Genomic DNA, 12,596 nt, shown 5'->3' with positions numbered 1-12,596 from the left:
ATAATCCTGAGCCTGAGGCCCAAGGAGGTTAAAGGATCCTCCTTCCTGCAGGAACTCCTCTGCACTGACCACCAGATCCCACACAGCATTTGGGCAGCCAGTTTTGTAGAGAATAAATATCACACTTCAATTTCATGGTAACTTAGGAGGGTTTACTGGCAAATACCATGGCTTTTACATGGTTCTACCAATTACTGAGCAATTACATGTAACCTAGATCTGGAGGACACACGGCAGCCTCGTAATGTATTCCTCTCTCCTAGAAAAGAAGAAGGCAGTTAATAGAAAACACTCTTTTATTTTATTATTATTTTAAACTATAAACCCCTCCACAATATTCCTGTGTGACATTATTAAAACTCCACGTCGATATCAAACCCAAAGCAAAGGCTGCCATCCCATTAACACATCACTTGTGGGATGATCGATAAAAATTTACTTTAAACTGCACCATATGTTGCTCCCCACAAAGTTTTACTATTCAGATTCATCAGTTTGTACCTCAACCCCCGTGCAATTAAATCCCATTTAGCAGCACTGACCTTCTGATTTGAACTCGTCATTCCTGCAGCTGCTTTGGAGTTTTAGCAGCACTTTTAAATAAGGAAAATGTAAAATGACTGTGAATTAATGGTGGGGAGGGGGGAGCATTCCATGGGGCAATCCCTCCCGTGCACAGCTCCTGTGCTGGAGCAGGGAGGGAAAAAAAAATAAAGGAAAAAAAAACCCCAAAGAGTGCCAGCCCATTTTACCGTGTTGTAGCATATTTGTAAACATCGTTAATCACAGATTAGCAGATGGTGATGTTAATTGCACCTGTGGAAGTAACAAGACCTCAAGGTTGATTACATTTACAAACCAGGATCGGGGCTGCCGTTCCGGAGGTGCCCCGTGGGCAGCAATGCCAGCCCCAGCAGCACCCCAGGCTGCTCCCTTCCCCTGCCACCAGCCTGGCCTTTGGAGAGGGAAAGGTGTTCCCTGTCCCAGAGCCATTCCAGCCTCCAAAATATCCCTGGGACCCAGCAGTGAACTGGGTGGAATGGGATTTCTGCAGTAGTTGGATGGGGTGGAATGGGGCTTTTCCACTGGTGGTGATACCCTGAGCACAAAAGGGTGATTCCCAACAGGGAAATGGGGGGCAGGAGCTGAGCTGCTCTCCCAGGCAGAGCTCCCCGGGGTGGATTTTGGGAGGTGGGAAGATTTGTGTTTTCCCCTGGCTGAAGATAAGGCAGCGCCGGCGCCGAACTCATCTTGTGAATCAAGGAGGACAAATATTTTGCCACTGTGCTTAGAGACACTTTGATTATTGAGAAATCATTCTGGAAGGGCAATTAGTAAATTTTAAAATCAATTTGGTAAATAAGCCTCTGAAAGGAATCCATGACAAGCAGCAGGGAGGGAAGAATTGACTTTCAAATTACACACACACTGTACTTTATTCATATCTAAATATCAAAGAGACTCTATGTACAAACAGAAGTAATCAGGAAACATGTTTTGATCTTGCTGATGTACACAAAAAATGACAATTAATGTCCCCCTTTATGATATAAAGCTGGGAGTCTTTTACAGTTACATTACAGGGACGATTATAGTCAAGCTTAAGGCTAAAAATAATGAAAGACTACAAAAACTACATTTTAACATTTAAAAATATCCAGGAAATTAACTGGAGAAGCAGGCAATGATCCAATTAATGGATTGCATTTATTAGATCAGGGGCAAATGGCACAGCACAAAGCTCCAGCACCAAAGGTAGGAGAGTGCAGAGGTCCCCATGCTCCTCAGAGTCTCAGGATGGGGCTGGGGCAGGAGGACAAAGCATCAGCTCCATCCAAAAGTCACTGCAGGTGGATCCCAGCGGAAAAATACAGGGCTAAAACTTACCACAGAGGGAAACGGGGTCAGTGGGAACAGCAGAGCCATCCAGAGTGGGATTCAGTGCCCTCACAAGCAGCAAAGTCCGAGCTGCAGCCCAAGTTACGCACTCAAATCCTGAAATTCAAGCTCAAATGCACTCAAATCCTGAAATTCAAGCTCAAATGCACTCAAATCCTGAAATTCAAGCCCCAAAAGCCTTGTCTGATGCTCCAGTGCCAAATCAAGGTGCTCCATGGATACAGGACTGGGGAATTCACAGGAGAGTGGTGATGGCTGCTGGACTGATGGCCAAGCAGGAGCTTCTCCTCCCACTCCAGTGGACACAGAGGTTCCAAAGGTTTTTGGGAGCCTTCCAGAAGTAAAGGAGCTGCTGCAGGGTTCCTCAGCTGCCTCCTCGTTAGAGGGGCTGAGCAGATGGCCAAGCACAGCCTGACAGAGCCCAGCTCTCCCAGCCACACAAAGCCAGGAAGTGCCTCCCCAGTGCTGAGACAAACTGAAAAAAATAGAAACTAAAAGGGAGAAACAGCAGCTCCTATGAGATGGGAAATAAATATACTTACCTGTAGGTGAAGAATGAAGAAATGGCTTTACCCTGATCCCTGCTGCTCCAGAGGAAGGATTCAGTTAGCCAAGAGCTGAATCCTGGAATCTTTCCTCTGGAAAATGAGCAAATCTGAGCCACGGGCACCCTCTGCTGGGGCACCCTCAGCTGCTGAGCAGCTCCACAGGGCTGCCAGGGGCCTCTGGGCCTGCAGCCTTTTCCTCTCAGCTTTAAATCAGAAAAAAGGGCAAATTCAGCTCCCTAAATGCACCAGGCTCTCAGCCCACAAGGCACCAGCTCAGGGTTCTTCAGCTCCCTGTGGATTTGGGTAACAGAGCCCTGTTTGTACAACGGTGCTGTTTCAGAGGGATTTGGGATTTGTCCTTTTCCTCAGGACACAGCTTGGGGACATGTCCCCACCCCAGGCACCCTCCTCTCCATCACAGCCACAGAAGGGAGCCCTGGACACCTTTCAGGAGCTCCATGCCCTGTCCCACATCCCAGGCACCTGGAGTGTCCCCAGTGCCACCAGCCAGACCCTCCCAGGGACACACAGGGAACACCTCCACACCCAAAGACCAAGGTTTACAGACCTCATTTAGCTCAAAGGAAAGTCCTAATTAGTCACTCAGAGTGATTTACTTATTCATTTGGAAGTGGGGAGGGGGCAGACTGAACAGAATTGTTTGAAATTATCCCTAAAGGGCATTGTAAATTAAGTGTTAATGAGGAACCCTATGCAAAGGGCCACGGTAGCTAAATAAAATAATTAAGGTGCTAAGTGATAACATTCTTTTGGCTCTCAATAATTTAGCCAGCCTGGTTTTTCAAGCAGGATAGCTGCAAATGAAGCCACCCCAGTGCCCCCAGCAGGATAGTGGGGCACCTCAGCCTCCAGTAGGATCAGCCCAGCTTGGAAAGGAAAACTCCCCAGAAGTAAATGAGCTCTAGATCCCTCTTCCCACCTGAAGGACTAATTACACTCTGGATTTATAGGACACAAAATGGATTAATGCGAGTCTACAACCAATCTTTACAAAAGCTTTATTTCCACAGGCTGCATTTTCCCCCCATTCCAGCTGTTTGCCAGCCTTTGGCAGGGCTGCACACCTGGTTTACAACCAAATACAGAAAAACCAGCTCCAGTGGTTCCCAAGCACAGCTGGCACTCAGCAGCTGCTGCCCAGGGGGAGGGCACAGGGCACTTTCAGTGGCACTTTCACCCACAGCCCAAACTGCCCCCACGGTTCAAGTGATGGACGAAGTCCCCAGTGCACAAGTGCTGGCAGCCATCCCTGGATGTTTTCCTGCCAAAACTGGCTGCTCGCAGACCTGCCTGCCTTCCCACAGCTGCTGCTCCCGGGTGTTACCTACGACATCAGGTGTCTGCCTTTGGTGTTAAGTCAGGGATCTGGTGGATTCTGCAGCAGCCAAAATGCAGCTCAGGTCACTGGGGCTCTCCCTGGAGCTCACAGTGATGGTGGAGACCCTGGGAAGAGCATTTCCATCTCCACACAGAGCAGCTTCCTCCACCAAATAAAGATCATTTCAATCTCCATGCCTCCGTTTCTGGCTGCAGATGGAGTGCAGGAGAATACCTGTAGGAAAGCAAAAATAAATAAATATTAAGGGATTTTATTTCTTTTTTCCCAAACCACAAGCAAATAGTCCAGTGGGCCTGGATGCTTGATTGTTAAATGCAGAAGCTGGGGGTTTGGTGCCTGGTGCTCAGGACTGCTCTCACCTGCAGCCACAGAGACGTTGAGGGAGTCGAGGCCGGGGTGCAGCGCCCTGCCCGGGGGGATGGCCAGCATCCGCTGGCACTGCAGCTGAGTCTCCAGGGAAAGTCCCTCCCCTTCACTGCCTGCAGGACAGAGACACTGCTCAGCTCAGCTCCCAGCACTGTCACGTCCTTTCCCTCTCCTCAGTGCAGCTCTTGTTCATGCTCTGTGTCTCTCTCCCTAAGCTCAGCCACCTCACCAGCTCCCACACAGCAACTGAGCCACCAGAGGGGAGCCAGGCACCTTCCTCCCTTCCCTTCCTTCCCTCCCTGGATCTGTTCCCCAGCATCTGAAGTGGTTTTGAGGAATATCCATGCAACACAGCTGCACAGAGATCCCACAGGGAGCAGCCACCGTGCCAGCAGAGAGCTCCCCGTGGGCACAGGCTGCTGGCACTGGGACAAGGCAGGCAAGGGGCCACAGGCCAGCTCTGGTCCAGCAAATCCCACATCCCTATTGGCAGTGACAGCTCCAGCCTTCCCAGCACACACACACACACCCCCACGGGCTGGGTGCAACTTGTGCATGCAGACAGTTTAACCAGAGGCTTCAATTGATTAGTTGTTAAACCAGGCAGCAGCCCTGATATGTTTGGGCTGATACACTGGTGAAACAGAGTTGAAATCTATCCCAGGTCATTAGTAGTTGTTTGACTCACACTGTCACAAAGGGAAATGGAAAGGGAGAGGCTTTAAACAATGCTGTGTGCAGACAGGTGAAAATGCAGAGGGCCACAGACCTCCCAGCCCTCCTGGCTCCCCAAAGAATTCTTCCACAGTTATTTAGAGCAGCACGGGCAGCTCCAGGGCTGCAAGGATGGCCAGCTCATCCCAAACACCTCTGGCAAGCAGGCCCAGCATGTGGCATCCCTCCAACAGCCATGCCCTGGCCGGCTGAGCCCCACACCAGTGTGGGATGGCATTGCCAGGGCACCCTCATCCCTCTGACCACACAGGGATGGGGAGTGCCATCATTCCCAGAAGTTTTTTTTCCCCCTAATGTTTTACTGGGCTGCACTTTGGGTGAGGAAGGGGATGCTTTGGGTAATGCATCCTGCATCACCTTCCCAGATGAAATCAGTCATGGCAAAAGCCCTTTGGCTGGGGTCAGTGAGCCTTCAGAAGCCCCTGACCCCATCCTGACCAATCTTTCCCTCCTGCTGTAATCCAGCAGTGCACACAAGGCCTGGGGGAGTTATCCAAGGTCACAGGGTGACACCAGGAATCAAAGCCAGGCCTCCCATGGCCCTGCCTGTTTCCTCACCACTACCCCAGGGATGCTTAAGAAACCCAGCAACAGTATCCTGGAAAAGTTTTACACCTTACAGTGGTGTTTGCCTCCTGAGCCTCTCAAACCACACTCCCACAGGACTCTCCAACTGGGACAGCAGCAATGGCTCCTGGAGAAATCCTCTCCTGACCCTGATAAGGGTCTTACAATTCCCAATAAAGGCACCAATTTTGCCTCCAGCTTTTACAAAGCTTTTTATGGCCCTGGCTGCTTAAAATAATTAGGAGCGATAAATTCAGGGCGAAAAGACTTGCACAGTGTGACACAAGGGAGGGAGTATTGACTGAATCAGATTAAATCCTCCTTTAGACTGGTGAACAAAACACTTCCCACTTCAGATCTTTAACTTCCACCTCTCAGCTTCGTCCCTCACTGACAGAGCTCAAAGACCAGAGCTTGGAGAAATGACAAAACACATTTCCTGTCCCATTTACAATTAACACCACTCACAATTGCAGTTTCCAGTGCAGGAAATTCAGATCCAGCAGCAGTAAAATATGCAAAATGAGCATCTCCATAAAACCAGCTCTGTGAAGAGCCTTAAACCCCGAGCTAAAGACTGAAGGTCTAAGAAGAACAAATTACCCAGAAACTCTTCTTACTCAGCCATCTAAGTGCTCCCAATCTGTTCCTGTGTGCACCAGGCTCCCAGTCTGAGCTGTCTGTCGCCTCCAGCAATGACTCCAGTGCAGACAACATTAAGCTGGACTGTCCAAATCACTCTCTGCCAAGCCAGCGAGGATGCCAGGAGGGGGAACTGGAGCCTGCAAATGCTTAACTTACAAGACAATCTGTGTGGTGCCAGGGAGCTCAATCCCAGGCTGAATTATCTCTGCTGCTGCCTGCAGCTGCAGGAATGCTCCATATTCACATCCAGGACGTTTCTCCCAACAAGCCCAGCATCAGACGACCGTAATGTTCAATTTTCTTTTCAGCCAAGAGTTAGTGCTCAGCAGAGAGTTGAAATCATTACTGCTGCAAGGTCCGGGAGCTCTCCTCATGCATCTACCAATCAGCCTCCAATCTCCCCTGACAAAAGGATATTTGGACTTTTTCCTGGAGAAATCTCTCATAACTCAAGGTAACGACACTGCTGCCGCTTCCAGCCCCTGCCTCTCTCCGGGTGCTGTCGCCGTTTGTGGGATGCATTTCTTTGTGGGCAATCAGCAGAGCTGCCAGCCTCCCTGCTCCCCCTGGAATACAGCTCCACACATCTTGTAGAGATGCCAGATTTGCAGCGTTGTCTTGTCAGTGTTTCCAGGAGTTCAATAAACATTTTAATTAAAGGAATATCCTCCGAGCCAAGCCAGCCCCAGCACGGGGCAGGATTACAGCCCCTCCCTGGCTCGTGGCCAGCAGGACTCCACTTACAAGAGGAAAAGCTCCAGCCAGCTCCTGTGCCAGGTGACATGGAGTGGGGCACATGGCACGGCCACACACAGGTGTCTAGAGCTGCATTCCTGGGGGAATTTCTTTCTCCAGCTGCCACCAAGCTGCTACTCCCCTTCCCTTCACCTTCTGGGAGGCTGCACAAGTCCAAACTGTGCCTACAAAAGGTGAGAGAGTGGCAGAATTCCCTGCAGGAATTGCCCAGTTCAGGTGCTCAGGGAAGTGGCAGCCACTGCTCCAACAGGGAGGAGATTCCTCTGCTCCTGCTCCACAGGCAGCGCCTCCTGCCCTCTCCCAGGTGTGCCCTGACTGCTCTCAGGGGTGGCTACAAAGCCCAGTTTTGCATCCAGACCATCCCCAGCAACGGCCCCTCGTGGTTCTTCCCAGACCAGACATTCCTGGTTTTTAAGGGGAAATGTGGCACAGCTCCCCCCGAGCAGCTCTGTGCAGGAACGGCAAACACCTCCAGGGCTCTCCCTCAGCCTGGGGCTACCACCACAGAAAACCCAAATCTGGGGCCCCAGCACAGATCAAAACACAGAGCACAATGCAAACACCACCCTGCAACTGCCCTGGCACCAAAACTGCCACCCAGACCCTCCACAGCTGCTGAACTCTGAGTGCATCCACAAACTGCTCCTGCTGCGAGCCCCCTCAGCTCCCCCCGTTCCTCCCAGTCCCTGCTTCATTCACAGCCAGATCATTCCATGATTCCCTCTCAGCTTTTCTTTTCCAGACCTGGAACAACCCCTGCAGTGAAGCATCCCCCACCCAGCCCTCAGCTCTGGAAACTGAAATACCTATCACTACAATAAGGGGTTTGTCCCACTGGAATTCCGAGCAGCTGATGACAGGAACATCTTCCACGTCCTCAGGCCTGCTGACTGTTCCCACCACTTCCCAGCCTTCTGCACTTTTAGCCTAGAAAATGGAAAGAAATCAAGAATTGCCAAATACTCAAGCTTAAAAAGAAATCATGTATGCAAGCACTCTTTTTTTTTTTACATTTTCAGTTAAGCTGTCTAGGGTTTTTTTGGCATGCCTTCAATTTTTACCTGCAAAGGGCTCCCTCTCAGACCTCACTGCATAGGGAAAATGTAAGAAGATTGCCAGCAGCTCCCCCCAGCCCTGGTTCCTCCTCTATTCCTTGCTCCAAAGGCTGCCCAATGCTGCCACCGTGTGCCTGGGCCCCGGGATGCTGCTCTGCCACACATCCCGAGGAGAAGGGCATCCCCAGAGTCGCAGGATTATCCTGGTACTTCCAGAAAAAACAGCCACCCTCTCCCCCAGCCCGATTGAATGGGGCTGGGGTGTCCCAGCACAGACACTGCAAGTAACTCAGGGCTCCCCCTGTGCCGCCCCTCTGTGGCATACCTGCAGTGTTTGAGTTTTCTTGAAAAAAGGAAAAAATACTAAAGCGGCTCGCTGTACCTTCAGAAACCCCTGCAGATCATCCGTGCTGTACACATCGAACACTTCCATGGCTCCAGAGCTGGCTTTGCTCACTATGGGAGTCAGGGGGCAGCTGCAAGGGGAAAAGAATGGAAAAGTGTCACACGGGAGGAAATGCAGGTGAAGTTTTAGATCCCACACACTATACGAATGTGTTTTCCTATGGAGAACAGGAGGGCTCAGGGACTGACCCAGGGAACGGGTCACAGCTGGGACAACAGAAACACAGAACGGGTTAAAACAAGGAGAGTCCAGGCAGAGCCTGGAATCCCACATCCCAAATCCTGCTCTATACACATCAGCCCCAGAAATCTCTTTAAAAACAACAGCTGAGTGATGCAGGCTGGAAACCTGTCTGGGAGGAAAAGGGGGAGCTGGAGGAGCCCGTACCTGCTGCTGTGGCCCGTACCTTTTACTGTGGCCCGTACCTGCTGCTGTGGCCTGTACCTGCTGCTGTGGCCCGTACCTTTTACTGTGGCCCGTACCTGCTGCTGTGGGTCGCCACCACTCTGTCCACCCCGAGGAAGTACGCGGAGCGCAGCAGGGCCCCCAGGTTCATGGGATCCTGGATGTGCTCCAGCACCAGCCACAGCAGCTGCCGGCCCCCGCTCTCTCCGTGCCCCAGCTGCGGCTCCTCAGCGTCCCGCAGGCTCTTGAAGGGCAGCGGGGCGGCCTCCAGACACACTCCCTGGTGGGGCCGGCCCCGGCACAGCGCGTCCAGCGCCCGGCCCGGGACGTGCAGCACCGGCACCCCGCGGGCCGCGGCCTGCAGGGCGAGCTCGGCCCTCACGGGCTGCCCGGGGCCGCCGCGCTGCTCCTTCAGGAACAGCCGGAACAGGGCCCTCCGCGCCTGGGCCAGCGCCAGCCGGCACGGGGCCACCCCGAACAGGATCTCGGAGCCTTTGGTCCTCTCCAGGGCCAGCGGCTTTCGCTCCAGCCCCTTCCCCGTGCCGGCCCGGGGCAAGTCCTGCTGTGCCCGCCACAGCTCCCGCCCGGTCCGCGAGCCCCGCCCGGCCCCCGGGCCCTGCGGGAGGGATGCGGGGGGATCGCGGCCTCGGGGCGCCCCTTGCTCAGCCCCGCGGCTGGAGCGGAACCGGAGCCCGCCCCGGCACAGCCGCAGGGCCCGCTGGCACAGGCGGGGCAGCAGCGCCCGCTCCATGGCGGGGAGTCCCTGTCCGCGGGGCCGGGTCAGCCCCGGCCGGGCAGGCGTGCGGGGAAACACCGAGCCCCGCTCCGCAGCCGGGGCACGGACAGGGCCCGGCGGGACACCGGGAGCCGCGGACGCGGACAGGGCCCGGCGGGGACACCGGGAGCCGCGGACGCGGACAGGGCCCGGCGGGGCAGCGGGAGCCGCGGACGCGGACAGGGCCCGGCGGGGACACCGGGAGCCGCGGACGCGGACAGGGCCCGGCGGGACACCGGGAGCCGCGGACGCGGACAGGGCCCGGCGGGGACACCGGGAGCCGCGGACGCGGACAGGGCCCGGCGGGACACCGGGAGCCGCGGACGCGGACAGGGCCCGGCGGGACACCGGGAGCCGCGGACGCGCGCGCGGGCCCCGCTCCGGTGCCGGCGGCCCCGCCCCGCGCGGCAGCGCTCCCTGGCGGCGGGCGGGGATACCGGGAACGGGAGAGGAGCATCCCAGAGCCCCGGAACGGGAACGGGGAACCCCAGCGAGCCCGGGAACCGGGAACAGCCCCGGAACGGGGAACCCCAGCGAGCCCGGGAACCGGGAACAGCCCCGGAACGGGGAACCCCAGCGAGCCCGGGAACCGGGAACAGCCCCGGAACGGGGAACCCCAGCGAGCCCGGGTACCGGGAACAGCCCGGGAACCGGGAACAGCCCCGGAACGGGGAACCCCAGCGAGCCCGGGTACCGGGAACAGCCCGGGAACCGGGAACAGCCCCGGAACGGGGAACCCCAGCGAGCCCGGGTACCGGGAACAGCCCGGGAACGGGGAACCCCAGCGAGCCCGGGTACCGGGAACAGCCCGGGTACCGCGAACAGCCCGGGAACGGGGAACCCCAGCGAGCCCGGGTACCGGGAACAGCCCGGGAACCGGGAACAGCCCGGGAACGGGGAACCCCAGCGAGCCCGGGTACCGGGAACAGCCCGGGAACGGGGAACCCCAGCGAGCCCGGGAACCGGGAACAGCCCGGGAACGGGGAACCCCGGCGAGCCCTGGTACCGGGAACAGCCCGGGAACGGGGAACCCCAGCGAGCCCGGGTACCGGGAACAGCCCGGGAATGGAGCATCCCAGAGTCTCGGACAGAGCCCGGGAACAGGGAACCCCAGCGAGCCCGGGTACCGGGAACAGAGCAGCCCAGAGCCCCCGGACACACCCCTGGAACGGAGAACCCCAATGACCTCGGGTACCGGGAACAGACCACGGGAACGGAGCATCCCAGAGCCCCTGGGCACACCCCGGGAACGGGAACGAGGAACCCCAGTGACCCCAGGCACCGGGAACAGCCCAGGAACGGAGCATCCCAGAGCCGTCCCCGGACAGAGCTCTGCAGGTTACTCCCGAGACAACTGGATGCTGTCCAGCTCTGGAAAGAAAACCTGTTTTTCCTCACAAAGACCCCCAATGGAAGGATTCTGCTTGGATCGTTCCCCAGGCAAAACTCTGGCTGTGAACAGCTTTTAACACAAAAATAACAAAAACACACCACAGACGAGCCACAGTGTGCCTCTCTTTTTATTCTTTATCTTACAGCTCACAATTAGAACCTACTGATAAATTACAGAGCTCACCGATCCTCGCGTTTGAGGGGTTCACTGCCTCGGAGTCGTGTCCCATCTCATCCCAGGAAGGTGGCAGGAGGTGCCACCAAGGCCACCCGAGGAGCCCTCCTTCGTGGGAGGTTAACAGGCAGCAGGGATGATCCCCTAAAACCACACTTCAAACGGAAAAATATACTGCACGTCATCTGGAGGTGACTTTAGAGACTTACAAATGTTCTTGGGGAAAAAAAAAAAAAAAAACCAACAGCTTCCCGGGCTGCAGGGCTGCCAGGTTGCATTTTCAGGGAGCAACTACCTGGACAAACCCTTTGTAGACAGGGTTCTGCATGTTAAACAATTCTCTCCAAATCCTCCTTTTACAACACAGGGAGGTGTAAAGGCCCTCCTCAGCCACACATTTCAACATCTGCTGAGCTCTGCACACAGCTGCTGCCACGATTCCGTGTTTCACCACTGCTGCCCACATCCCTGCTCAGAAGTTCCTAATTTCTCCATTTTTTCTTTTTTTTTTTTTTTTTTTTTTTTTGGTCTCTTTAGTAGTTCAACCACCTTCTCCTAAAGGTGGCACACACTGCCCAGGGCACCTGCTGGGAATCCACACAAATCCACACTTGGCATCCTGGAGCAGGGCAGTGCAAGACTTCCCAAGGGGCAGGGATTTCACTCACAATAAATTTTAAAGCCAAATCCAGGTGCACTTCTCAGTAGAAACTGGTGACAGGTGAGGAATGGACAGAACACTCCATGTGTTAATAAAGAGAGGAAAAAGGGGCAAATTGCCTTTTGTTTTTGCCATCATGAAAGGAACATTTGCCAGTTTTCTCCTTGTATCCTCCTACAGCTGCTCACCTTTGGCACAAGGAATTCTAGGTATCACAAGGTTTAATTCATAATAATACTTCAACATCAACACTCAGCACTTACACAGCGCCTGTCAAAGTGCTTTACAAAAGCTTGTGAGTCCTCACAACACCCCTGTGAGGTAGGTGGGTGTTATTATCCCCATTTTCCAGACAGGGAAACTGAGGCAGAGAGGTAAAGTGACTTGCCCAAGGCTGTACAGGGAGCTGAACTCGTGTCTTGGTGGCCCAGCTCTGGTCTCCCTTGAGCAGGGGTGACACAGATGAACTCCCAGGGCTCTCCTGGTGTAAGCCAAACAATCCAACCCCAACTTCCCAGGCTCTCCATCCTCTGCTCCGACCAACTGACCATCCCTGACCTTCTGAAACGCTGCCTGGAGCTCAGCAGGAGCTGGGCAGGGTCTGCAATCTTAAGGCAACGTGTCCACGGAGAGCTGGACACACACAGACCTCCCTGCAGAGAGTCTCCAGACAACTCCAGCTCTGCTTTGGGGCCAATTCTCTTCTCCCTCAACTCAGAGTAAACCCAGAGCCAAACACTGGGGCTGCACCAACATGAGATCTCAGCCAGACCCTTCACCTGCTGCTTTTTGTAGCCAAAATGCCCCTGCAAATGTCTCCTGGTTCCGGGCACCTTCGGCACGGCTCGTTC

General features: G+C 54.7%; 1 protein-coding gene across 2 annotated transcripts; it reads right to left on the bottom strand.

The window, feature by feature from the left end:
- Positions 1–3,438: 3,438 nt before the first annotated feature.
- MRM1 (mitochondrial rRNA methyltransferase 1) lies at positions 3,439–9,528 on the bottom strand. 2 transcript variants are annotated; one of them, XM_068210700.1, is made up of 5 exons: positions 8,820–9,528; positions 8,314–8,407; positions 7,683–7,803; positions 4,167–4,286; positions 3,439–4,020 (listed from the first exon to the last, which is right to left on the bottom strand). In XM_068210700.1, exons 1-5 carry the CDS (start codon positions 9,491–9,493, stop codon positions 3,971–3,973), a joined length of 1,059 nt encoding a protein of 352 aa, XP_068066801.1. In that variant the 5' UTR covers positions 9,494–9,528; the 3' UTR covers positions 3,439–3,970. The 2 variants fall into 2 exon arrangements, with proteins under 2 accessions (XP_068066801.1, XP_068066802.1); XM_068210701.1 differs by lacking the exon at positions 4,167–4,286.
- Positions 9,529–12,596: the final 3,068 nt, after the last annotated feature.

This window comes from Anomalospiza imberbis, chromosome 20 (assembly GCF_031753505.1).
Source record: "Anomalospiza imberbis isolate Cuckoo-Finch-1a 21T00152 chromosome 20, ASM3175350v1, whole genome shotgun sequence".
In the NCBI taxonomy this organism is placed as follows: Eukaryota; Metazoa; Chordata; class Aves; order Passeriformes; family Viduidae; genus Anomalospiza; species Anomalospiza imberbis.
Note: the sequence above shows the minus strand (reverse complement) of the source record. Positions and strands in the feature narration are given on the sequence as shown.

What these genes read in the sequence shown, in the direction of transcription:
- MRM1 (XM_068210700.1), bottom strand. Translation starts at nt 9,493, where the DNA reads ATGGAGCGGGCGCTGCTGCCCCGCCTGTGCCAGCGGGCCCTGCGGCTG. An exon ending in ATCTGCAGGGGTTTCTGAAG is followed by an intron (nt 7,804 to 8,313) that starts GTACAGCGAGCC and finishes TCCATTTTCTAG; the next exon opens with GCTAAAAGTGCAGAAGGCTG. An exon ending in ACCCCTTATTGTAGTGATAG is followed by an intron (nt 4,287 to 7,682) that starts GTATTTCAGTTT and finishes TCTGTCCTGCAG; the next exon opens with GCAGTGAAGGGGAGGGACTT.